Source organism: Pyrus communis, chromosome 14 (genome assembly GCF_963583255.1).
Source record: "Pyrus communis chromosome 14, drPyrComm1.1, whole genome shotgun sequence".
NCBI classification, from domain to species: Eukaryota; Viridiplantae; Streptophyta; class Magnoliopsida; order Rosales; family Rosaceae; genus Pyrus; species Pyrus communis.
The window spans coordinates 22,679,814-22,705,897 of NC_084816.1; the positions used below are offsets into that span (position 1 = coordinate 22,679,814).

Genomic DNA, 26,084 nt, shown 5'->3' on the forward strand with positions numbered 1-26,084 from the left:
ATGATATTTATTTTCATGTACTTACTCATATTTAAACATCGTAGATACATAGGATATAGGCTAGAACGAAACATTCATGATACATGTGTTAATAGTTAACACTCAAGCGGTTTTATAAGGAACTATCCATTTGTTTTGGTATAGTCCACAATCTATTTTATGATCTAAATAGTTTGATTTTGAAGTTATCATTGAACAACATAGGGCTAATTGGACCAAATAGACCACGAACCATGGAGAAATCCTTGCGTGCTCGTGAATTGATGAGGAGTATAATTTTTTCAAAAATGTTATTTTTACCAGTTATTTGTATCATTTCTCTAATAGAGATAAGACTCACATGCGTTGGTGAGCCATACTCCATTAAAAAGATGGTACAAATAAATAGTAAGCATAGCACTGCTCAAAAACAAAATTTCCGAAGGATTCCAATAAATTTTACACACAAAAAGATGATCAACTAATTTTGTCACACGCTTCACTCTCGCAATTTTTTTTTTTTATGTTTTTTTTTTGAAAGCAAATGATAATGAATTACTTGAAGCCTACAGAGAGGCAAACACCAAGGAAACATACAAGTAGTGAACAAGGGTAAGACATAACCCCTCCATCGAGTGGAAGCGTCACCCCCAAACACCACCACAACAAACTTAATGCGGACATGGCAGATCATCATTGTTCAAAACAAAGATCAACAAAGATGGGGGTTGATCGACCCAAACAACATCATTCATCTCCAAAAAACCAACCGACGCAAGTTCATGCGCCGCACCATTAGCTGATATGGGCACCCAAGACCAGCGACAGTTCTGGAACTCACCCCCCCTCCCCCCCCAGTTGCTTGACCCAAGCCAACACAGGGAAAGACTCCCAACTGCCCTCGCAATTTGGAGTTACAGATAGTGGTGACAACGCCTCCGTCTAATGTGCTTTTATGGAACTAATCTTCTTTACTAGCCTTCCTCGCCCTTTCTGATCAACCAGTTTCTCAGGACCTCTTACCAGGTTTGTAGTCTTCTATATTTCTCGACTTCCGTACCATCTGTTTGGTTACCAAGAAAACTGGCAAAAATCAATAGAGGAATTAAGTCTGACATTTTCTGTTCTTTATCTCTAGAAAAAGCACTGTAATCTTTATATTTTGTTTTTATATGATGGAACTGTCTTTATTTTTTGTTTCTGTTTTCGGATTGAATATAATTTCGTGAACAAAATTTCTAGTACTGAATGCTTTCTTCTTGGGAATATAGTTATTACCATTCGTTGTACGGACACATGTTCATATCAAGCATCACGATAAAAATGGGTTTGATTCAAGAGCGTCACACAGGTGTTAACAATAGGATAAGTGCATTACTAGATGCACTTCTTTCTCACATACTTTGCTTCCTACCAACCAAATATCCTGCGAGGACCACTCTGATCTTATTGCTTTTGCGGAATTTGTGGATCGTGTATTTTACTTCCGTGACTCAGTTGACATCGGAAAGCTCTTTCTTAGCTTTTCTTTTGAAGAATTTGAATTGCCCCGTGTTGAGGGTTGGATTTGCACTGCCATTAAACGCAATGTTGTTGAACTTGATCTTTACATTGGTGGGGATCCGGACTATGTTTTTGAGTTGCCTCGAAGTCTTTTCATTTGCAAAACACTACAAATTTGGAAGTTGCGGTCGAAGTTTATTACCAACCTCCTACATCAATGTGTTTCCCAAGTCTCAAGATCCTTAGGTACCAGTTCATCATCCTTTAGGTAGATCATTGCAAAAGCTTTTATCTTACTTTCCTGCACTTGAAAGTTTGACTATAGAAGGATGCCTTGAAAATGAGGATGAGGAGGATATGGATATCAACATATCGGCACCAGAATTGAGGACGTTAAAAATAATTTTAGAGGTCAACAGTGCTAGTAATCGCTACAGGTTTTTGTTGAGAATTAAGCTTCTCACTAATTTGAATTTAACCTGCAGATGTTTGAATCCTGCAGATGAAGAAGAAGATGAAGATGAGACTTTCCTTATTTAGTAGTAGCCATTAGGTTTAAATATTGTAACAGCTAGTTTAGCCCTTTGTTTTAGGAAAGATGAACAACTGTGTTTGTTCTTATCCCTATTGTACTGTGTTGCTGGATCCATTCCAAGTGGAAGGATCCCAACGCCTGATGCACTAGAGGGCTGAGATTGGTTCCTGAAATCAGGCATATCCAAGCCTCTATATGCTAGGGTTTTTCTTGTTAAAAATATATGCTAAGAGAAATCTACTTCACTCCCTCACTCTCGACTCCCTGCATTTTGATTCTTTGAATCTCAATTTTCAAAAAGCTAAAACCCTTAAAACAAAATCAACCATGGCCTGGTACCATTTCAACATGGTATCAGAGGTCTAGGTTTGATTCCGAACAAGGGCGTGATACTGTGAGTGAAATCTAGCTTCGAAGAAAACCCAGAAAACCTTAAAGGTGGTTCCTTTGTTGGTTGGTTCACTGATACTCACTAAAAAATGGTGGGATCGAGTTCTTCCGGTGGAGATTTACGAACTCCACAGTTTGATGGTGCAAACTACGATTTTTGGGCTGTCAAAATGGAAATTATCCTCATAGCACATGATGTATGGGATGTGGTAGAACTCGGAGTACAACCGCAGAAGATTCCCGAGAATGAAGAAGGCTCTGGAGATGAAGAAAGTGAGGTTGAGCAAGTTCCAGTGGAAGCACCCATCATTTCCAAAGAAGACAAAATTAAAAAGGCTAAGGCACTGAGTCTCATTTAGGGAGCTATAACAGATGAGCTCTTCCCTCACATCAGAAATGAGAAGACTGCTAAAGGAGCTTAGGAAATTCTGAGAAGAGAGTTCAGAGGAGACAAAAAGGTAAGAGTTGTTAAACTTCAAGTTATTAGAGATGAGTTTGAATATCTGAGAATGCATGATAGTGAAGCCTTAGATGACTACTTGGCTAGGTTCTTTGAGATAGTGAATAATCTAAAATCACTAGGTGAGGATGTGCCTGAGAAAAGGATTATACAGAAGCTATTAATGAGCCTAAGTAGAAGATACAAGTCCATAGTGTCTATAATAGAGGAGACTAGAGATCTGGATGTTATAAGGGTTGAGGAAGTCTTAGCCTCGGTTAAAGTCTATGACAAAATGGAGGACTTACATGATGAGAGGGACAAGGTTACTGGTACTGAGAGGGCATTTAGTAGCCTAAAAATCGGAGGTAGTATTCATGGCAGTACTGGTGGAAGTTATAAAGGTGCACAGAGTAAACAGAACCATAAATGGCAACAAAACAAGAAAGGGAGAAATTGGTCACAAAGCAGCAACTAGAATGGTAATGGTAACTCCAGTTGGAACAGCCAAAATGGTGGAAATTGGGGCAACAACAACACTTTCCAAAGCAAACAAGGAAGCAGCAGTCAAGGTGTCGTGAAACCACAGTGTCAAACTTGTGATAAATATCATTTTGGCATTTGTAGGTATAAGGGAAAACCAAAATGTGGCAAGTGTGGCAGATTTGGACACACTACAAAAGATTGTGACAATGACAAACATGTTGCTAACTATGCAAAGGAGGAAAATGTGACCACTGGTACAATGTTCTATGTTTGTCACTCAGCATCAATAGCTCAGGATAGATCTGTGTGGTTTGTGGATAGTGCTTGCAGCAATCACATGACTTCTCAAAAGTCTCTACTGTTGAATATTGACAAATCAGTTACTTGTAAAGTTAAAATGGGGACTGGTGACTTGGTTCAAGCAACAGGCAAGGGAACACTGATAGTGAATACAAAGCATGGGAAGAGATACATCAATGAAGTTCTGTTGGTTCCAGGACTAGATGAAAATCTGTTAAGTGTTGGTCAAATAATGGAACATGGCTATTATGTTCTGTTTGGTGGTAACATGGTTGTAATCTTTGATGACAGCAACCTTGAGAATGTGGTAGCTAAGGTAGTTATGGCAGGGAATAGATGTTTTCCATTGTCCTTAGAATCTATAAATCTAGTAGCTAGAAAAGCCTTAATCGAAGAAGAGTCATGGATCTGGCATAAAAGGCTTGGTCATTTGAGCTTTAACAATGTGAAAAGGATGCAGAGAGAATGAATGGTGCTTGGTTTACCTGAACAATATGAGATGAAGGAAATCTATGAGAGTTGTGTTTCTGGGAAGATGCACAGAGAACCATTTGATAAAGAGAAAATGTGGACACTAGACCTGATGCACACTGATGTCTGTGGACCAATGCAGAATGAATCCATTGGTGGCAACAAGTACTTCATCACATTCATTGATGATTTCTCAAATATGTGTTGGGTGTATTTCCTCAGAAATAAATCTGATGTGTTCAATGTGTTTAAAAAATTTAAAGCCTTTTGTGGAGCTATAAAGTGGTTTCAAGCTTAAGAAGCTGAGAAGTGACAGAGGAGGTGAATATACCTCTCATGAATTCTTAGATTTTTGTTCTAACACTACAATGGAGAGGCAATTAATAGTTGCATACTCCCCTCAGCAAAATGGAGTTGCTGAGAAAAGAAATATAACCATTGGTGAAATGGCAAGGTCAATGATGGCTGAGAAGAACATCCTTGTGGTTTTTTGGGGTTGAAGCAGTTGGAACTACAGTATACTTGCAGAATAGATGTCCTACAACCTCAGTGAAGGGTAAGACTCCATTTGAAGCTTTCACAGGTAGAAAACCTGGCATAAAACATTTGAGAATGTTTGGGTGCGTATGCTACACACATACCTTCACAGCTAAGGAAAAAGTTTGATGAAAAGGCAAGCAAAGGTATTTATATGGGGTATGGAAGTTGTGAAAAAGGGTATAGAGTTTATGACCTGCAGTCCAAGATAATCATCATCTCCAGAAGTGTTGTATTCAATGAGATTCAGTGTTGGAATTGGGAATACAAGCAAGTCGAAACACCTGCAATGCCTCTCTTTTTTAGAATCAAGTGTATGGTGGTGATGTGCAGGAAAGTCCAAATGAGACTCAGTTTGAAACTGCTCAGAGTCTTCAACCAAGTTCGAGTCCTACCAGTGCATCAACTAGCAGAAGTGAATCATTGAGTCAAAACTCAACTCCTAGTTTAACACCTGTAAAACTAAGGAGTCTAGAAGAGATATATGCTAGATGTCACATAAGTTTTGTTGAACAAGAAAATTATCAAGAAGCAGCACATGATCAAGCATGGCAAGAAGCTATGAATGCAGAAATCGTTATGATTGAAAAGAATGACACTTGGCAACTAGTTGATAGACCCACAGATAAGCCTGTTATCGAGGTGAGATGGGTGTTCAAAACTAAATTAAATTTAGATAGAACAATTCAGAAGCAAAAGGCTAGATTGGTGGCAAAAGTGTATGCACAAAAGCCCAGAATTGATTACAATGAGACCTTTGCACCAGTGGCAAGGTTGGATACAATTCGGACTCTTATTGCTTTAGCTGCACAAAAAGGGTGGAAACTATTCCAACTAGATGTGAAATCTGCGTTCTTAAATGGCATACTTGAAGAAGAGGTATACATTGAACAACCTGAAGGTTTTGAAGTTAAAAATGCTTGTCATAAGGTTTACAAATTGAGGAAGGCCTTGTATGGTCTAAAACAGGCACCTAAAGCCTGGTATAGTGAGATTGATGCATATCTCACCAGTTGTAAATTCATCAGGAACACAAGTGAAGCTACTCTGTACATCAAGTTTGATGAAAAAGGTGGTATACTCATTGTCTCAATATATGTTGATGACATTGTGTATACTGGAAACAGCAAAACACTACTCAGTGAGTTCAAAATGGAGATAATGCAGAAGTATGAGATGTCTGATTTAGGCTTACTTCATCATTTCTTAGGAATGGGAATCTTACAAACTGAAAGCAAGTATGCAAAATCATTACTTGTGAAGTTTGGCCTTGAAGGCTGTAAACCTGTCTCTATTCCTCTACCTACTGGTGAAAAACTCAAGAAGGTAGATGGAAGTGAATTGGCAGATGAAAGCATGTACAGGAAAATTGTGGGCAGCCTTCTGTATTTGACAGCAACTAGATTAGATTTGATGTATGCTGCTAGTTTGTTGTCAAGGTTCATGAATAGTCATACTAAGAAACATTTTGGAGTTGCAATGAGGGTTCTGAGATATGTGCAAGGCACACTGAGCTATGGAATTGAGTATACAAAAGATAGAGATCCAATTCTTATAAGGTTCTGTGATGCAGATTGGGCAAATAGTGAAGATGATTGCAGGAGCACCTCAAGATATGCATTCAGCTTTGGTAGTGGAGTTTTCTCTTGGGCTTCTGTGAAGCAAAACACAGTTGCTTTATCAACTACAGAGGTCGAGTATGTCTCAACAGCAGAAGCCACGACCCAAGCCATTTTGCTAAGATTTGTGCTCGATGATTTTGGGGAAATGCAAGTTGATGCAACACCCTTATTCCGTGACAACATGTCTGCAATCTCCATGGTGAAAAATCCTGCCTTTCACCAGAAAACTAGACACATAAACAGGAAATTCCACTTTATAAGGGAAACACTATAAGAAGGGGTGATTAATGTGAAATTCTGCAGAAGTGAAGAACAACTTGCAGACATTTTTACAAAGGCAGTGCCTAAAGAGAGATTCAACTACTTAAGACTCAAACTTGGAATGAAATCAGTGAGCAGCTTAGGAGAGGCTGTTGAGAATAAGCGTCTCACTAATTTGAATTTAACCTGCAAATATTTGAATTCCGCAGATGAAGAAGAAGAAGATGAAGATGAAGATACTTTCCTCATTTAGTAGTAGCCGTTAGGTTTAAATATTGTAACGGCTAGTTTAGCCCTCTGTTTTAGGAAAGATGAACAGTTGTGTTTGTTCTTATCCCTATTGTAATGTGTTGCTGGATCCATTCCAAGTGGAAGGATCCCAGTGCCTAATGCACCAGAGGGCTCAGATTGGTTCCTAAAATCAGACCTTTCTAAGCCTCTATATGCTAGGGTTTTTCTTGTTAAAAATATATGCTAAGAGAAATCTGCTTCACTCTCTCGCTTTCGTCTCCCTGCATTTCGATTCTTTGAATCTCAGTTTTCAAAAAGCTAAAATCTTTAGAACAAAATCGACCATGGCCTGGTACCATTTCAATAGTTTTGTATTGATGCTCCCAAACTTAAATGCCTTAAGCTCTACCTGAATAGCGGAAATAGCCTTATCAAAGCCGCTATCGATCTCCAGTTTGATGAACAATCTGATGATGATAGTGCACCTAAGGAACAGATCTCCAATATGGATCTCCAGTATGCAGAACAGCCCGAACAGCTTAATCTTTCAATCAAAATTCTTGAAAATATCGACAACGTCAAGTGCCTGTCTCTTTCAGCTTATAATTTGGAGGTAAGCATGTCCTCACTTGTTTCTTTGTGTTATGTATGTTGGGAAGAATTATAAGGAAGTTATAATTATTAGGGTGGAGGTTAAAGGTAAGAAAAGACAGTGACTACTTGTTTGTTAGATCGTAGCCCGTGTTTTAAAAAACTATTTTTAAGACTCGCCTAGACGGTTTTTGGGGCGGAACTATGAAGAAAACGCCTATGCCTAGCGGGAGTGGGCTATAGCCTACAGACTAGCCTGAACGCCTAGGCAACCTCGGCGTTTGATTTTTATTTTTTAAAGAACAACCTAAACCCAAAATGACGTCGGTTTCGGTAGGGTTTTTATAAAATTCATGCTAATTTTATGTTTCTAACTTGGTTTCTATTGGTTTGTTATGACTTTATGATGTGAATTAGAGAAATAATAATAGTTAATTCAATTCATTTATATATTACAATATTGTAAATTCAATTAATTTATATGTTATTAAGTAAATTTACTTAAATTCGCCTAGGCCGCTTAGCCACCTAGGCGTTAGGCCCCAGTTCATTGTCCGATTAACGCTTAGCGTCTTTTAGAACCTTGCTTTATTTTGCCAAGCGCAATACTAGGGATTCGAAGGAATCTGCTTTTTCTGATGGCATTTTTTCAGTTGTATTGCATAGTATATGAACGTACCTGGTGAATTGAACCTTGGCTTTTGTACGAAGTGCATTCTTTCGTTGTTTATTTATATTGCGATATATTTACACTAAAACATCATCAATGGAGAGGCAGGATGTTGAGAAATGAATATTTTACATTTCATGTCCGTAGGAATGCTCACAGGCCAAATTTCACGAGAAGGTAAAATACCTATTTTGGCACAATATGCACTACAAAAAATAAAAAAATCTTGGCTGACGAAAAATTTTCATTGGGTCAAATTTGGTTTTGTCGCCTAAGACTTTAGACGACAAAGGTTCGTTGGGAAAAGTTGGTCCTGCAAAAACCCATCACTCGAAGTCTTATCCAACGAGAAGTAGTGGTTTGTCAGGCGAAACTGAGTTTGCCCGACGAAAGAAATCGTCATGGTAAAGTACATTGACTGCCTTTACCCAACAAAAAAAAATATATATATATATATATATATATATACCCAATGACGTCGTTTTACCCCCACTATATTAAATACTACTAAAAACTTGACCCGAAGAAATTTTCATCGGTCTCCTAGAATTTGGAGTCTCTCAGGGCATACCAACCCATATAACTTGTCATCCTCGAAATGGCTCACAAGGAACTCCTCTATATGCCTAAGGGCATTAGTGAAATCTCCATTTGTAGCATTAAACGCCTGAGGTTGGAAGTTATTAGATGTGTTTTTCTCCATGTATTGTAATCCTCCTAGTTATAGCATGAATTAAGCGCCTGAAGTTGAAAGCGATTAGCTAAGTAGTTAAAGTTACATTAAGTTACTAACTAGTTAGCGCTTATATATGGCAAGTTAGCAACATTCATTTATCTAAAACCATAATGTATCACTACTAAAAAAATCTCAAAGGGAAAGGAATATATATTGACCGATCTTTTCTAGAAAAATTAAATTGAAATCATGTGCAAGCGCTTGTTCTCTCCTCCAGAGAACTTCCATTGTTTCCACCCGAGGGTAGGGTAGACTCCGATCCAGGAATGTGTGTTGCCTTATCTGAAGCACTTGACCTTTTACCCATTTGTTTAAAGAAGGCGGACTTGCAGCGGGTTATATAGGTTAGAAGGCGGAGTTTCATTGATTAAGGTTCTCTCCGAGCATGCAAATTGGGACGAGGTTTAACCTAGCTACTTCAGCCTAGAAGATGAGAGTACAGTTGCATGCCAACTATTTCAGGAAATCCAATTCAATGCTAAAAGCAAAGGTTTTATTATACAACCGATAAAATTTCCGATAAATTAAATAGTATGTACTGCTTGTTAAATATCTTCTGTTTAAAACAAATTCAACCAAGCTTATTGTTATAAGCTCCCTGACTGATTTAAGGTAAGGTCATAATGTGTGATCAACACATTAAATTTTCCTCTCCTGATAATTCGTCCTGAAGTAACTTGTTAGTATGATAGCCAAGCAAGCGATTGGCAAACAAGGCTCAATCCCCTTAAAACCACAAATGCAAAGAAAGCTTCCTTACAACACAAGTAAATAAAACGAGGCATTGTGCTCATTTGATTTACACGAGCGAGCATTCTTGAATTCATCGATTTCTTAAAAAAGACTTCCCTATGTATATTGATTTATGGAATAATGTTACACAAAGCAACCCAATTTCAAGGTGTCAAGGTGCGTGATACAATTCAAGGAAGAAGGTAAATATATAAACCGAAAATATCAACAGTATGACAGTTATAAAGAAGAAAACATGATCACTTTACAATTCGTGGTTAGCCATTTATTTACTCTGGTTGGCAAAACCAGTGAACACTAACAAACATTTTACATTAATCCTCTATTTGTGTAAGCAATACCAACAGCTGCTGCAATTTCTTCTTATTCTTCTTCTATAATTTGGAGTCTCTCAGGACATACCGACTCATATAACTTGTCATCCTCGAAAACCGCTCATAAGGATCTCCTCCATACGCCTAAGGGCAGTAGTTAAATCTTCATTTGTGGCATTACACGCCTGATCATGAGGTTCAAAGTGATCAGCTGCATTCTGTTCTGTATACCAATGTGTATTACTGTAATCTCCGGTAGTTGTAGCATCAAACTCCTGAGGTTGAAAGTGATTAGCTACGTTCTCTTCTGGATACCTAGGGTCATTACTGTAATCTCCAATTGTTGTAGCAGTAAGTGCCAGAGGTTGAGAGTGATCAAATGCAATTTGCTCCATATAGATAGGGGCATTATTGTAATCTCCAACATTTATAGCATTAAGCGCCTGAGGTTGAAAGTGATTAGCTGCATTTTCTTCATAGTTATCTCGTTCCTCCAGCTTCCTTTTCTTTGATATGTCATCCTTTCTTCTAAGAATACAAAGAACAATATTCTTCTCCTGCATTTGAGAATCACGTTTACTTTTGTTAATATAAATTCCAATCCTTACTAAAATAAATAAAAAGGTCTACATGCATATGCATACATACATACATATATATAATGTGTTGCTTTCTCTAACGACTGTAGAAAAGAGAGCAATATTTTTTATTAGTGAGCAAAGTTTCAATGTCAACTAGAAAATTCAGAAAAAGAAAAAGGAAATCGCAAATAATTAAGTCCTTATAAGATTGTTCCCATGCCAATATACTTCCTTGCCTGCCAATATTAATATATGTATAAGAGTGAATATATTTTATAAGCTTTTGATCCGTTCTTCTTAACTTTTTTTCTAGAGGCTAATTTTATATAGTGATTTTCCGAATAATTAGACAGAAAACTTAAAAACAATTTAAAAGAAAGAAAAGTGTACTTACTTGATGATGTTTGTTTCGTAGTAAAGATGGATCAAGATGGAACTCATGCATAATCCAATGGTCATTCTGTGGGGATCCTTTGTTCCTGTACGTAAATCTTTTTCTGAAGCCAATAGCATGTTTAATCCCAGAAGCGTAGATTTTCTTGCCGGCGTCTTCGCCTTTCCAAGTGCCGCCGGTGGTGCCAACTGTTCGGCAAAAACGCGAGCCATTGGGAGCCTTCAAGTTGAGTGTGGTGAAGACGTAGATATCTTTATCATCTGTACATTCATGACCTTCATGTGATGCACGGCTAAGACGTCTCCATATGTCCGATGGTTCTTCAAGACCGTGGAGATCGCAGTCATGAACAATGCCTTTGGGATAGTCCTGTCCGTCAAGTTTGGGACGAAGGTAGTCAAGAAGTAGTTCGTCGTCTCGAGGCATGAACCTGTACCCTACTGGAACTTGGTAGTAACCAGCCATAATAACTTTCTAACAGCAAGGATTTGAGAAGTAAGAGAAAAACGGAGGCGATGAGCAAGTAATGATACTGAATAGGGTGATCACTAGTTAGCGGCATGTATTTATATAGGTAACAATGGGCTAGGGTTTCTTGTGTGTCAAGCTAGTTAAAATTACATGGTATTTATCACGTGACCTTTTTAATAGGAATTAAGAGAGTGTTGTATCTTTATCATCAACCGCTAGCTAAATGGGAAATAATTCCAGTATCAAAAAGTAACCGTCAATATACATGCATGGTTTAAATTGCCCAACCAACCATACATAGATATTTTATAGATATCTAAACTACATTAATAAAATCTTTTTTGTCAATCAAAAGATGGCAAAATCATGAACAGTAAAATAAATTTACACAAACTAAATTTTACAGTTTTTTTCAAACCCCCACCCAAGGATGATCCTAACATCCTCTAATTTTCAAAAATAAAATGCAAAAAAGAAAACTTCTCTCTCTAATCCACATTCTTTTTTTCTCCTTTCTCCTTCCCATTTTACAAAAAAAAAACTAAAAATGTGTGCATATGCTAGTATTTATTAGAAAACTTCATTTTAATCCTTGGAAAAGATAATTTTAGAGTATAACCTTGTGTAAGATCAATATCTAATTTTCTTCCCTTGATACATTTAGTCACCTCATTTATTAATTATATTTTGATGTTTTATTTCTCTTTTTCTTTCTAATTTTAATGTTTTTTTCTTAACAAATGATATTATTTACTCTATCGGGAACAGGGTGGGCTTAGCCTCACAATAGGCTAACAATAATGTGGTTCGACTTCGCCTTTAGCAAAAATCGAACCTAAGGCCTCTCACTTACAAGTGAAGAGGAATATCATTACACCGTAATACTTAAAAATTTAAGTTACAATAAGGATTTATTTTAATTAATTGGGTAAACTAATAACAAAAAGCATCCCAAAAAATAACAAAAAGTCAAAGAGAACAACCATTTTACATCATCAAAATCTAAGGGGTAGGCAAATGAGCCATGGACCCGCAAGTCGGGTGGGTTCAAGCAGTTTGAGGCGGGTACAGTGCATGTCTAAATATTTTGAAGAAGGAAGATGATGGGGTGGGACAGGACAGTTGCAGAAGGGCAGGGCGGGTCCAAAAATAGAGAAACATGCCTCTAGCATTGGACAATTGGATTGGATTTAATGATTAAACTCACTTCCACTACACCGTTGGATTTATTTATTTTTCTCCTCACTCAGACACTCTTGTCCCATTCACTCATGACTCAAGTCACTCGACAGCAGCCATCACCAATTCCGACTCGGACACTCGATGGCCCTCGTCTCCATAGACGATGGTGGTGTTCAATAATCTTGACAGCGGTGAAGAGGTGGTCGCGATTGGAAGGTTTGGGAGGAGTCGAAGGTGATGGCAATCCCAACTCGCAAGTCGCCAGAGAGACGAATTCAAAAACAACACCTTATCTATTAAAATATTGAATCACATTTCAGAAATTTGAATTTAAAAATGATCATTTCGACCAATTTCACTTACTTTTGATGTTTGGGTTAAAAACTGCCTTACTCATGCTTGTTCAACTCTTAAACTTTTCCTTACATTTTTTAATGTAGATTAGGAATATGCTAGCTTTCCTTCTTCGTCTTCTTAATTTTTCAATGTTCTAGTAATATTTTTGTAGTTACCATTAGATTCAAATTAGTTGGGCTTACCCAAGTCATTCCAAGGCCCAACCAAAGCAACAAAAAAAAAAAAAAAAAAAAAAAAAAAAGCTAGAATTGTACAAAAATATGAGTCAAGTTCTCAAAAATGATCGAAGCCTGGAAGGTTCCCACTAACGTCGCCGCTTCTGTGGTTCTCATGTCCCTCCGTTTCTCCGTAGATTTTTCTCCGGGATCTGTGTTGCCTGCCTTATCTGAAGCACTTGACCTTTTACCCATTTGTTTAAAGAAGGCGGACTTGCGGCTGGTTAACATGTATGTAGGTTAGAAGGCGGAGTTTCACTGGTTAAAGTTCTTCCCGAGCATGCAAATTGGGAAGAGGTTTAACCTACATACTTCAGCCTAGAAGATGAGAGTACAGTTGCATGCCAACTATGTCAGGAAATCCAATTCAACGCTAAAAGCAAAGGTTTTATTATATATCCAATGAAATTTCCGAGAAATTAAATAGTATGTACTGCTTGTTAAATATCTTCTGTTTGAAACAAATTCAACCAAGCTTATTGTTATAAGCTCCCTGACTGATTTAAGGTAAGGTCATAATGTGTGATCAACACATTAAATTTTTCTCTCCTGATAATTCGTCCTGAAGTAACTTGTTAGTATGATAGGCAAGCAGGCGATTGGCAAATAAGGCTCAATCCCCTTAAAACCACAAATGCAAAGAAAGCTTCCTTACAACACAAGTAAATAAAACGAGGCATTGTGCTCATTTGGTTTACACGAGTGAGCATTCTTGAATTCATCGGTTTCTTAAAAAAGATTTCCCTATGTATATTGATTTATGAAATATTCTTACACAAATTAAGCAACCCAATTTCAAGGTGCCAAGGTGCGTGATACAATTCAAGTAGGTAAATATATAAGCCGAAAATATCAACAGTATGACAGTTATAAAGGAGAAAACATAATCACTTTACAATTCGTGGTTAGCCATTGATTTACTCTGGTTGGCAATACCAGTGAACACTAACAAGCATTTTACATTAATCCTGTTTTTGTGTAAGCAATACCAACAACTGCTGCAATTTCTTCTTCTTCTTCTATAATTTGGAATCTCTCAGGACATACCGACTCATATAAACTTGTCATCCTCGAAAACCGCTCATAAGGATCTCCTCCATACGCCTAAGGGCAGTAGTTAAATCTTCATTTGTAGCATTATGCGCCTCATCATGAGGTTCAAAGTGATCAGCTGCGTTCTGTTCTATATACCAATGTGGATCACTGTAATCTCCGGTAGTTGCAGCATCAAACTCCTGAGGTTGAAAGTGATTAGCTACGTTCTCTTCTGGATACCTAGGGTCATTACTGTAATCTCCAGTTGTTGTAGCACTAAGTGCCAGAGGTTGAGAGTGATCAAATGCGATTTGCTCCATATAGATAGTGGCATTATTGTAATCTCCAACATTTATAGCATTAAGCGCCTGAGGTTGAAAGTGATTAGCTGCGTTTTCTTCATAGTTATCTTGTTCCTCCAGCTTCCTTTTCTTTGATATGTCATCCTTTCTTCTAAGAATACAAAGAACAATATTCTTCTCCTGCATTTGAGAATCGCATTTACTTTTGTTAATATAAACTCCAATCCTTACTAAAATAAATAAAAAGGTCTACATGCATATACATACATACATACATACATACATATATATATATATATATATATATATATAATGTGTTGCTTTCTCTAACGACTGTAGAAAAGAGGGCAATATTTTTTATTAGTGAGCAAAGTTTCAATGTCAACTAGAAAATTAAGAAAAAGAAAAAGGAAATCGCAAATAATTAAGTCCTTATAAGATTGTTCCCATGCCAATATACTTCCTTGCCTGCCAATATTAATATATGTATAAGCGTGAATATATTTTATAAGCTTTTGATCCGTTCTTCTTAACTTTTTTTCTAGAGGCTAATTTTATGTAGTGATTTTCCGAATAATTAGACAGAAAACTTAAAAACAATTTAAAAGAAAGAAAAGTGTACTTACTTGATGATGTTTGTTTCGTAGTAAAGATGGATCAAGATGGAACTCATGCATAATCCAATGGTCATTCTGTGGGGATCCTTTGTTCCTGTACGTAAATCTTTTTCTGAAGCCAATAGCATGTTTAATCCCAGAAGCGTAGATTTTCTTGCCGGCGTCTTCGCCTTTCCAAGTGCCGCCGGTGGTGCCAACTGTTCGGCAAAAACGCGAGCCATTGGGAGCCTTCGAGTTGAGTGTGGTGAAGATGTAGATATCTTTATCATCTGTACATTCATGACCCTCATGTGATGCACGGTTAAGACGTCTCCATATGTCCGATGGTTCTTCAAGAGCGTAGAGATCGCAGTCATGAACAATGCCTTTGGGATAGTCCTGTCCGTCAAGTTTGGGACGAAGGTAGTCAAGAAGTAGTTCGTCGTCTCGAGGCATGAACCTGTACCCTACTGGAACTTGGTAGTAACCAGCCATAATAACTTTCTAACAGCAAGGATTTGAGAAGTAAGAGAAAAACGGAGGCGATGAGCAAGTAATGATACTGAATAGGGTGATCACTAGCTAGCGGCATGTATTTATATAGGTAACAATGGGCTAGGGTTTCTTGTGTGTCAAGCTAGTTAAAATTACATGGTATTTATGACGTGGCCATTTTAATACGAATTAAGAGTGTTTTATCTTTATCATCAACCGCTAGCTAAATGGGAAATAATTCCAGTATCAGAAAGTAACCGTCAATATACATGCATGGTTTAAATTGCCCAACCATACATACATATTTTATACATATTTAAACTACATTAATAAAACTCTCTTTGTTAATCAAAAGATAGTAAAAAGACAATTTTGTTTTCTCTCACAAAACAAAATCAAGGGCAGTAAAATAAATTTACACAAACTAAATTTTATAGTTTTTTCAAACCCTCACCTAAGGATGATTAGTTGGATTCAAATTTTATAGTTACCATTGGATTCAAATTAGTTGGGCTTACCCAAGTCATCCTAAGGCCCAACCAAAGCAAAAACTTAAAAAATAAAAAATAAATAAATTGTACAAAAATATGAGTCAAGTTCTCAAAAATGATCGAAGCCTGGAAGGTTCCCACTTCACAGTTGCGGAGGTGATAAAAACGTCGCCGCTTCCGACGCTCCTGTGGTTCTCATTTCCGTCCGTTCTCCGTAGCTTTTTCCTCAGGTATTTTTCTTCAATATTTGTTGTCAGCTCCTTTCCTTACCATCTGTTTGGTTACCGAGAAAACTGAGAAAAATCAAAACAAAGGAAAAGATTAGAAAATTAAAGTCTTACCCTTTTGTATCGTGTGCCCCTGGAAAATAAATATATAATCTTTATGATTTATTTCTGTTTCACTAGAAATTAGAATTTTTAGTTGTTTATTGATAGATTGAAAGTTTATTGCTTTTGCATTCAATTGGAAATCCTTGAATTGAAATATCTTAATGCTGTTAAATTTCACACATTTTTCTTACCTTAGTTTCTAAGCGATCAAACAGAGCGTAATGTGTGTGTGTGTGTGTGTGTGTGTGTGTGTGTGTGTACATATGTATTGCTCCTTTCCTCTGGTTACGCTTGTAAGTAAAAACAAAAATGATTAATTTTGGTGTTATTGTTGCAATTTAACCATGTTTTGTTGAAATATTTAAGGTAAAAATGAGCTTGGTGTTGAAACGTCGAGCAAAAGTTAAAGATAGGATCAATGCGCTACCAGATGCACTTCTATGTCACATACTTTCGTTCCTTCCTACAAAATATGCTGTGAGGACCACCATTTTGTCTAGAAGGTGGAAGAACTTATGGACTTCTGTTCCCAATCTCTACTTCAACGACAGAAAAGATTTTCCTTCTTTTCAGGCAGGTCCATATGGCTCTAACCTTTTTACCAGATTTGTTGATCGTGTACTTTACTTCCGCGACTCATCAGACATAAAAAAATTCCGTCTTTCAGTTACCTATACTGATGATTTGTCTCATGTTGATGGTTGGCTTTGCACTGCCGTAAGGCGTAATGTCGTTGAACTTGATTTTGAGCTTTGTCAATCTCATTATAATCAATACCGGGAATTTGAGTTACCTCAGAGCCTTTTCACGTGCACAACACTAACGGTTTTGAAGTTGAGCTCAAACTGCATTACCTATGCTCCTCCTACAGCGGGGTGTTTCCCAAGCCTCAAGTTCCTCTATGTCACAGTTCATTATCCTGATACGGACTCAATTGAAAAGCTTATTTCTTGCTGCCCTATCCTGGAAAACTTGAATATAGATGGAATTCTAAGATGTGACGTAGTTTCAGATATCCATATTTCTGTGCCTACACTGAAGACATTAAGTATAAATCTGTCCGTTGATCGTCAGTATCATGATTACAATCTTTTTATCAATGGCCCAAAGCTTGAAAACATTGATTTCAAGCACGATCTTTCGTCAAATTATTCTCTGGAGCATTCAAAATCCCTAGTAAAAGCTAATATTGTTCTCAAAGAAGTTCCCTGCCGTATAGTTGCACTACTGGAAGCAATATCAAATGTGAAATATCTGTCTCTTTCAGCTGAACGTTTGAAGGTAAGTTTACCCTAACTCTTGTTCCTTTACATTTCTTGTTTGGTAGATAATTGTATTGGATGAAGAAAGCGGTAGAGGAGGAAGGTACGAGGGGCAAGTCCTGCATATAGTGCACCATTCCTCTTCAATTCAAACTTGGATTTATTGATAATGTTGGGGTCCAGGAGTAACGAACACTAGGTCATCCTTTGTTTGTATAAAATGTTAACTGTACAAGAACATCCTCTGCATTCCCTCATTCTCCCGTTTACACGTGTTTCCTTTTTATCCTTTGTTGTAAGCTTAAAGATAGTGATGGAACAGTTCCTTCCTTTCATCAATACAATTGATTTCAAATTGCTTGTTATGGATAAGAGAATCCTTAATTTCTGATTGACTGCTTTAATACTTGTATCTTTCATGTAGGAATGGTATCTCCCTGTTTTTCCTAATTTGAGCCAACTGAAGGTGGTTCTTTATTATAGCTGTTATTGGGAAATGCTAGTAATGTTACTCCGTAAGACGCCCAATCTGGAGGATCTTATCGTAGAAGATGTAAGTAAGATTTGGCGGATGCATATTGTGCCGCATGGTATCAACATGCCCTCTTAAGGATTCTTAATCTCATTCATTTTTGTAAATTATTGTCAGAGAACCATATGTCAACGAGATTATTCAAGGCTTCGGTGGAATCCACCGAAGTTTTTGCTTGTTTATCTGCGGTCGCACCTCAAGACTATCACCATAAGAGGATTCAAGGGACGAGAGATTGAGAGGGAAGTGTCAAAGTATTTGTTAGAGAACGCTAAGATTTTGAAGAAAATGACGATATATACAAGTCTTGTGCATATTACAGAGAAAGAGCTATACAAGGAATTCTTGATGTTTCAAAGGGGTTCGGTGACTTGTCAAGTTGAATTCATCAAGATGTAGTTGTACAATAGTTTGAGCTTTGAAGTTCAATTTTTTGGATTACAAGGATTTTTTTCAAACTCGTAAAAGTATCATATCATGTTTGTTGTTTGATGGTGGATTGAACCTATTTTGCAGTCTCTGTTCCATGTAATGATGGAATCTCTTTAAGCTTATTTAGCTTTGTTTAGTTGCATGTAAGTTTTTCTCGTTGTTTTAGTTGACGCGTGCATGTATTTAGTTTTTAGTTTTTATTCGTGTTCTTTCACATCACTCTCCACCCCTTTTTTATCTCTCTACTGTCTAATATATATTTAATCTCTTTCTCTAAAAATAAAGGACTTATTTTTATCTACGCTCCTGTAACTTCATTTTGATCTTACTTTACCCACGAAGGATTTTTTGTGCTCCAACAGAGTTGTCAAATGAATCTGCGAACATAGAAAAGGCCATACACACTACATTTAGAGAACGAGTTGTACAAGGAGGATTCTGATGTTCCAAAGGGCTTCGATGATTTGTCAAGTTGAATTTTTCAAGATGCAACCTTTGGTTTTCCAGAGATTTGAATTTTGAAGTTCAGTTGCCTGAGTTCAGAAGAATTATGCTTTCAAACATGTAAAACCATCCTGTTTGTTGTTAGAAGATATATCATAAATCTACCTACATTCAGCTTTTGTTATTAATGACCCGTTTGGGCCTGCTTTAGAAGCACTTTTGTTCATAAGCGTTTTTTGCTAGAATAAATCTCTTTGCTTCTTAGATCTCGAGGAAATTCAATTATGGCTGCAGATGCATACATTATATATCTGAATCGAAAAATCTCCAAGGCCTTCAAATTAAAATTTACAGACGGGCAAAAATCTCTTTGGCCTAGTCGTATATGATTGAATCATATGCTGTTTCCTGCCATATAGAGCTGTACACATGCTCCTCTTCTATGCCAACACCATTACAATAAACGTGAGAATAATCACCAACCCATTCACAATGATCAATCGGACAATTATCCATCTGATCATACTCACAAGAATCCACATACCAATTCATGTCATTACTTGGTGAGCAAGCCACCTGATCCATTTCAAACCATCCCAACTGATCGCAATCCTGACCGTCCAAGCCTCCTACGATGTTCCACAAGTTACTATCTTCCAAATCTTTGATAGTGATCCATTCAGAGTCTGTATTACTCGAACCATCGCTGCCCATTATTGTTGGTTTGATTATTTCTGCCTCTAGGGACTGGATCACACTGTTTAATCTCTCCTCGTCTCGATCTTCCTCCTGCAATTCTTCTAGCAACGACATGAGAATGGCACCATTTGTTTCCATGCCTTCGTGAACTTCGAAAGCATAAGCGTCGTTGTCATTCATGCTTGCATAGTTTCTGATCAGTGTGGTGGAAGAATCCATTTTGCAGAAGAAGTTTTTATTTTCTTGAAGGAGAGAAAACAATTGAAGAAAATAATGAGTTTTTAAGGAAAGCCAAGCTCAAGAAGTGAGATATTGGCCCTTAAATATTTGGGTATCTGGTATATGATTCCCTTCAAGAGAGGTAGGACTTTATATAGGCATATGGCCACGAGGGTGACCTTTTATTATGGACTGGCCAATCATGTGCGCATGAACAAATAGAAAAATGTCATCTTGTCAAACCAGATGTTAATGTCGATATCAACATTGACATATATATATATATATATGCACACACATCAATGTTTGTCAGACTAGCGATATAAACTATTAATTATATAAGTTTGTATTTGAATATGTGGTTCAAATTGACGACATCTTGGTAATACTACATAGTATGTATATAGTATATTAAAACCGACATGTTATGTAACCACTAATCAAATGAACTTAATTTTGTTTGAAATATCAGTTATATTGACAATCTACCAGCATATTGCGTAACATGTATACAGGTGGACTACTTAATTTTTATTAGAGAGAGAGAGATAGAGAGAGAGAGAGAGGATTATGTAATGATGAAACATCCATGTTAACAATGGACCACTTCACAGTTTCACCATTAAACAAATATCTCATTGTCAGTCTTAATATCCCCAGCTTTGCTGGCAAACCAAGCGAAAATGCGAGATATCATGCATGCATTGAATATGAGGCAAACAAGTACGGCAGAACATATATTTGGCTGACGGATCACCAAAACAATAACAATATAATGTAAATAATTAAGAGTGGTCAGCTGGGCCTGTCCCAGTTGCTTACTTGAAAAGATACATTCTTGGACAATATTATTAGAACAATGTTGACTTCTTTGGATTCTTTTGCTTTGGTGATGTGAAGTTTGAGGCTCTCGTTTCAATTTTAAAGGCAAATAATTGATACCAACTAGGCAACTATGTGCATATGTAATTGATCGATGTTATTAAGATCTGGTTTGGTACTGAGGTGATTTTGAAAAAAGCTAGTATAAAAAAAAGCTGGAAGCTGTTTTTATGTTTGGTAAACATTCAGCTTCAGCTTTTTTTCACAGTTTTGGGTGAAAAAAAAGCCAAAAACAAGAAGCTGCAAAACCTAACTTTGAAAAACCGGCTATTTTTTCACATCTGTTTTACATAAAAGTTTACCAAATACTATAATACTGCTTTTTTTTTTCAAAAACACTTTTACAAAAAAGTTTACCAAACACTCTACTGCTTTATTTCACAGCTGCTTATTCTCACAGCACAGTAGAAGCAACTTTTTTTCAAAGCACAGCAATACCAAACCAGCCCTAAGTTTAGTCAAGGATCGGTTAAGTGGTGTGTCCAATTGTATCTGATATTGACCACATAACATCTCTTACCTCTATCACATGTCGTGTAGGATTTTCTTTCGACAAACGTATGAACAAGTGATCAACAAGTGGCTCCCACATGAATAATAATGGGTTCATATCCATTTTTAAGAATTTTTGGGTATTACCCGGAATATGATCATGTGATATTACTGTTCTACTCAAGTTATAACACGCGTATTTACATAACATCTCTCACCTCTATCACATTTCTTGTAGGATTTTCTTTCGACAAATGTATGCATAAGTGATCAACAAGTGGCTCCCACACGAATAATAATGGGTTGGTATCCATTTTTAAGAATTTTTGGGTATTACCCAGAACATGATCATGTGATGTTACTATTCTATTCAAGTTATAACACGTGTATTTATTATTTTATTAATATAAATAGATCATATCAACTATATCGCATACCACATTATAATATATAAAATAATATATTACGTGATAAGTGTTTCCATATACATAAGACTTTCTTTTTTTTCTTCCAAGTCTTGCTTACCGAAACATGTTTGGTGGTGTTTAAAGATTTAGATCCCTTATGTATAGTACTTGTTAATAATTAAATGGATGGTGAATGAAAAAGGATCCCACACACCATGTGATTATGTCCGTTAGTTATTGTGCAGAAAATTATGGACCAACTTTTCTGATCCCCTATCGACTCTATACATCATCATCTTTGCTATGGTAACGTGTGATTAGTTGGAATTGGCGAGTGCAATTTTGCTAACCACTTAAATTATTTTAAATTTTAAAATTTGTGCAGTAAATAGATTAAATCAAACATATTCAACGGTAATTAATATAATGATGAACATCACTCTTTAGAGTAGTGAGTAAAAATATTTTTGAAATCAGTTGTAAGCAACATATGCCCCTGCCTTTCGTATAATTAAGAATACAATCAATGTGCCAATGCATGAATGAAACTACAAGATATTAAGCTAGATTTAAAGTTCGAAAACCTTCAATATAACCAAAAAAACACTACAAATTATGAGGTTTTCTTTTTTCAATTAAAACTTTTCTAATCACATTGTATAAATTAAAGAAAATCTTTTGAGATGAGGTTTCACATGATGATGAGTATATAGTTCTCTCCTCTTCTTTTTTTTCTTTTTTTTTTCCCGCAAAGAGGAAGGTTAGTAATCATTAGAGTTCTGTTCAAAAAGTTTATATAAAAATTAGAAAAATGTAGTCTCTTTATAATGAATCATTTGTTGTTAACAATTCACCTTTTTTTTTTTTTTTTTTTTTTTTTTCAAACATAGCATTAGTGGGCTAACTTGTTAGTTGTTAGGGAGAAAAGAATCAGTGAGAATCAAACCCGCACCCGAATTTATAAGTATAATTATTTTTTGCTAGTGCGGTATAACGCTATCTGCAACAATAATTTAACTTTGAATCTGTTTTATTTGTATAAATTTATAGCCGTAAAATAGTTGAATTTTCTACTTGCTCAACCCTCGCAGAGAAATTTCTACTTCGTACATCTAATTCTCTTTAGGCGTTTATAATGTCTCTTCTTCAATTAGGTTTTCCCAATCCAAGGGTCTACAAATCTTTCGTCCAAATTAATATATTGTAACACCAGTTATTACATACAATTGCTCATTAAACAAAAAATTTAGGAGTAACCAAACTACCACGCGGTATAACTCGGCCAATTTTCTCAAACTACACCAAAATAATTAATTAAAGATACGGCTTGCAGTTTTCTTTCTAGACGTCAATAATAAAGTGCGAACAACAGCTCCCTAAAGAAGAAGAAGAAGAAGAAGAAAAAAAAAAAGAAAAAAAAAAGGAGGTTATAGGTTCAATATTTTGTAAGTTGTGAATCTGTTTAATCGTGACCACATGTATAGTGAAATTCTCAAGTAACATTCTTCGGGCCTAGAAAAGGTGGATAAAACGTGATTCGTCACCAATTATCCCCTTTTTAAAAGAGGAAAAAAAAAATAGGCAGGGATAGTTATTCATAATTTTAGTTATTGTTGGTAACATTAGTAAAACATTGTTATTAATTTATTGTCAGTGATTTGGCAAGGCCGATTGTGATTTCCTTCAAATAACAATATCGATTCTTGATGTTACCACTAGTTATCTCTCGATGATATCAGCTTGTAACAACTTAAATTGCGACGCGAAACATATTCATAAATTAGATGTTACATGTAATTAATTAATAATAAGTTTCAATTATACATATGCATCCTTGTATTAACATACGTTTCCTGCCACAGATTTTGGTGTCCATCTTCCTCAGAAGGAGTATTAGTTGTAGTAATGCAGCCATTGTACTGAGACCCTCCAGAACTAGACATGCGATCGATGTCACCAAAACAAGAATCATCCATGTACCAATCAACTGATTCATCAGTACCCTGTGAAGAAGAAAACCATATTTCCATATCCATCCAACCGAACCCAGGTGCGTTTGTTTCCTGGAAATCCCTACCGTCCACAGATCCAACATCGAACAGCTGAAAATGATCCTCTTGGTTAATGCTACCAAATTCATGAAGATTATCCATGAAAATTCCATCACCTTCACTCGTGGTAGGCTCGAGCTCTACCTCTAGAGCTCGGATCAGGCTGCTTAACCGTTCCTCGTCGTGATCTTGATCGCCACCTTGTGTTTCTTCCAACAAGGACATGAGTAGGGCATTGCTCACGTTTGATGATGCAACTCCAACTGATGATTCCGAGAAATTATGGTTAACACCCATATTGGTGTATGCCAAGTTTTCAGGTGCCAAAGAAGCCATTTGGGAAAGAGACCAAATTGGCAAGAAACTACGAAATGAGGAATATTGCAAGGTGGAAGTCTAGAACTTGTGTCTTAAGTTATTAGACCTAAGTGATTTGCAAGTGTTATGAAACTATAAACAAGTTAGGCCTTTTATATATATACATACATATATATATATATATATATATATATGTATAAGTAGGCATGCAAGTCTAGGCATGCAAATCATGATAACATGGACATATTCGCACGAAGACATCTTATCATATAAATTTCACCCACTAGCTGCCACCTGTGCTCTTTTATTGGTTATATATATATCCCTTTAATTTTATTCAAAGACCTAGGTGTGTGTTTGGAATATTTAAAAATAAATAAAAATTCTAGATAAACCGAATACGTTTTTGTTATATTATATTTTTTTTTCCGAGTTAAGGTAATAATTAAGTTATAAAACTCTTTTTTGCAATGCTTTTTCAAGAAACACTTACAAAAAAGTTTAAAAGCAGAAGTTTGCAATAAAATCTTTTATTCTGTTTTGTTTTTATTTTTACAAAAAGTGTCATGGATAGAAGTGTTTCACATAAAAACTTCTCAAATTTATACTAATATATAATGCCAGCAATCCATTTGGAGTCACAGGCTTCACAAAAATTAATAGGACACAAATGCCCTCTAAACAAAAAAGTTCAAAACTAGCCGAAAAGAATGCAGGGGTAATTTTGTTATAAAAAAAAGAATTTTTTATTCTTTTTTTTTTTTTTTTAATAATTAGTATCTCACTATTATGTGGAATATCCACGGGTTTCTTCTAGCATGGTCTAATACTATTCATTTAGTCCAAGTATTTGACTTTCTTTTTCTTGGATAGAGTTATCTGTCTGCACTTGTGGCACGTTTACGTAAGGGTAATTGGAATAAAATAAGGGAATTGAATTCCGATTACGGAGTATTCCGGTGTTTACTAAATCTTAAGGAATCAAAAAAAGTGGTGGAGTCCACACGAAACAAGGAATCCAATTCCTGAAATTGGAGGAACGGGATTCCCTAGTTTTGTGAGGTATTTGAATTCCCTGAGGGTAAGGGAATCAAGAATGGGTCTTTTATTCCTATTATGCCCTCACTTGTTTCTTATTATCCCAACATTGTCCTTCATTTGACACTCATTATGTCATTTTTAATAAATAAATAAATAAACCTATTTATATATTTTTATATAATAATTTTATTTTATAAATTTAATTAAGAATTTAATATAATTAATTAGTATGAAAATAATTTATTTATGTAAGGGTAATTTAGTCATCAAATTGGTTTTCATTCTGATTGAAGTGAATTAGTAAACAACTTACATGGACTCAACATTATTCTTGCCATCCTTTAATAAATAAATAAAACCTATTTATATATGCTTATATAGATGAATTTTATTATATAAATTTAATTTAATTAATTAGTATCAAAATAATTTATTTATGTAAGGGCAATATAGTAATCAACTTAGTTTTCATTCCAATTGAAGTGAATTAGTAAACAACTTATATGGACTCAACATCATTCCTACTCCGATTTCAGACAGTTTTAATAAACAACTTTAACAGGAATTTGATTCTGATTCCATCTCATTTCAATTCCTCCTCAATCCAATTCTCCCTCAATCCAATTCCTCTCAATTTGATTACGGATTAGTAAATGCGGCATTGGAGTATTGATTACATGGAACATCCACTAGTTTCTTATAGTATCTTGTAATTCAAGTAAAGAAAATATTAGGAAGACTATCATTTTAGAGTCTAGTTTGTAAATCACATGATGTGGCAGTTGATAATTGAATTTTATATTTGATGATCTAAAAAAGGAATCTAATATAAACCGTCACATTATGTGGTCTAAAACGATTGTCTTTCTAGCATCATCCTCCAAGTAATTAACAGAGTTTGTATGTGGTTTAATATCTTAGTAGATAAAGAATTGGGTTTTCACACATGCTTTCCGAATTCGAAACTTCTCATCTCTTGAATTATTATTATAATAATTTCAAACTTTCTTTCTTCTTAATAATAATAAATAAATAA

At 35.9% G+C, this 26,084-nt stretch overlaps 3 protein-coding genes across 3 annotated transcripts; 1 reads left to right on the forward strand and 2 right to left on the reverse strand.

Moving 5' to 3' along the window:
* Nucleotides 1–9,922: 9,922 nt before the first annotated feature.
* LOC137714624 (NAC domain-containing protein 41-like) lies at nucleotides 9,923–11,258 on the reverse strand. The gene is made up of 2 exons (XM_068453789.1): nucleotides 10,794–11,258; nucleotides 9,923–10,375 (listed from the first exon to the last, which is right to left on the reverse strand). Exons 1-2 carry the CDS (start codon nucleotides 11,256–11,258, stop codon nucleotides 9,923–9,925), a joined length of 918 nt encoding a protein of 305 aa, XP_068309890.1.
* Nucleotides 11,259–14,082: 2,824 nt separating this feature from the next.
* On the reverse strand, nucleotides 14,083–15,446 carry LOC137714625 (NAC domain-containing protein 41-like). Its single transcript, XM_068453790.1, has 2 exons — nucleotides 14,982–15,446; nucleotides 14,083–14,535 (listed from the first exon to the last, which is right to left on the reverse strand). Exons 1-2 carry the CDS (start codon nucleotides 15,444–15,446, stop codon nucleotides 14,083–14,085), a joined length of 918 nt encoding a protein of 305 aa, XP_068309891.1.
* A 617-nt stretch (nucleotides 15,447–16,063) lies between these two features.
* On the forward strand, nucleotides 16,064–18,695 carry LOC137715931 (FBD-associated F-box protein At4g10400-like). Its single transcript, XM_068455295.1, has 4 exons — nucleotides 16,064–16,167; nucleotides 16,636–17,550; nucleotides 17,956–18,084; nucleotides 18,181–18,695. The coding sequence occupies exons 2-4, from the start codon at nucleotides 16,642–16,644 to the stop codon at nucleotides 18,460–18,462; spliced, it is 1,320 nt and encodes a 439-aa protein (XP_068311396.1). The 5' UTR covers nucleotides 16,064–16,167; nucleotides 16,636–16,641; the 3' UTR covers nucleotides 18,463–18,695.
* Nucleotides 18,696–26,084: the final 7,389 nt, after the last annotated feature.

Bases quoted from the DNA above. Each gene is read 5' to 3' on its own strand.
- LOC137714624 (XM_068453789.1), bottom strand. From the start codon at position 11,258: ATGGCTGGTTACTACCAAGTTCCAGTAGGGTACAGGTTCATGCCTCGA. The intron at 10,376-10,793 runs GTAAGTACACTT...TCTCAAATGCAG, and splicing joins TACGAAACAAACATCATCAA to GAGAAGAATATTGTTCTTTG.
- LOC137714625 (XM_068453790.1), bottom strand. From the start codon at position 15,446: ATGGCTGGTTACTACCAAGTTCCAGTAGGGTACAGGTTCATGCCTCGA. The intron at 14,536-14,981 runs GTAAGTACACTT...TCTCAAATGCAG, and splicing joins TACGAAACAAACATCATCAA to GAGAAGAATATTGTTCTTTG.
- LOC137715931 (XM_068455295.1), top strand. From the start codon at position 16,642: ATGAGCTTGGTGTTGAAACGTCGAGCAAAAGTTAAAGATAGGATCAAT. The intron at 17,551-17,955 runs GTAAGTTTACCC...TCTTTCATGTAG, and splicing joins TTTCAGCTGAACGTTTGAAG to GAATGGTATCTCCCTGTTTT. The intron at 18,085-18,180 runs GTAAGTAAGATT...AATTATTGTCAG, and splicing joins AGGATCTTATCGTAGAAGAT to AGAACCATATGTCAACGAGA.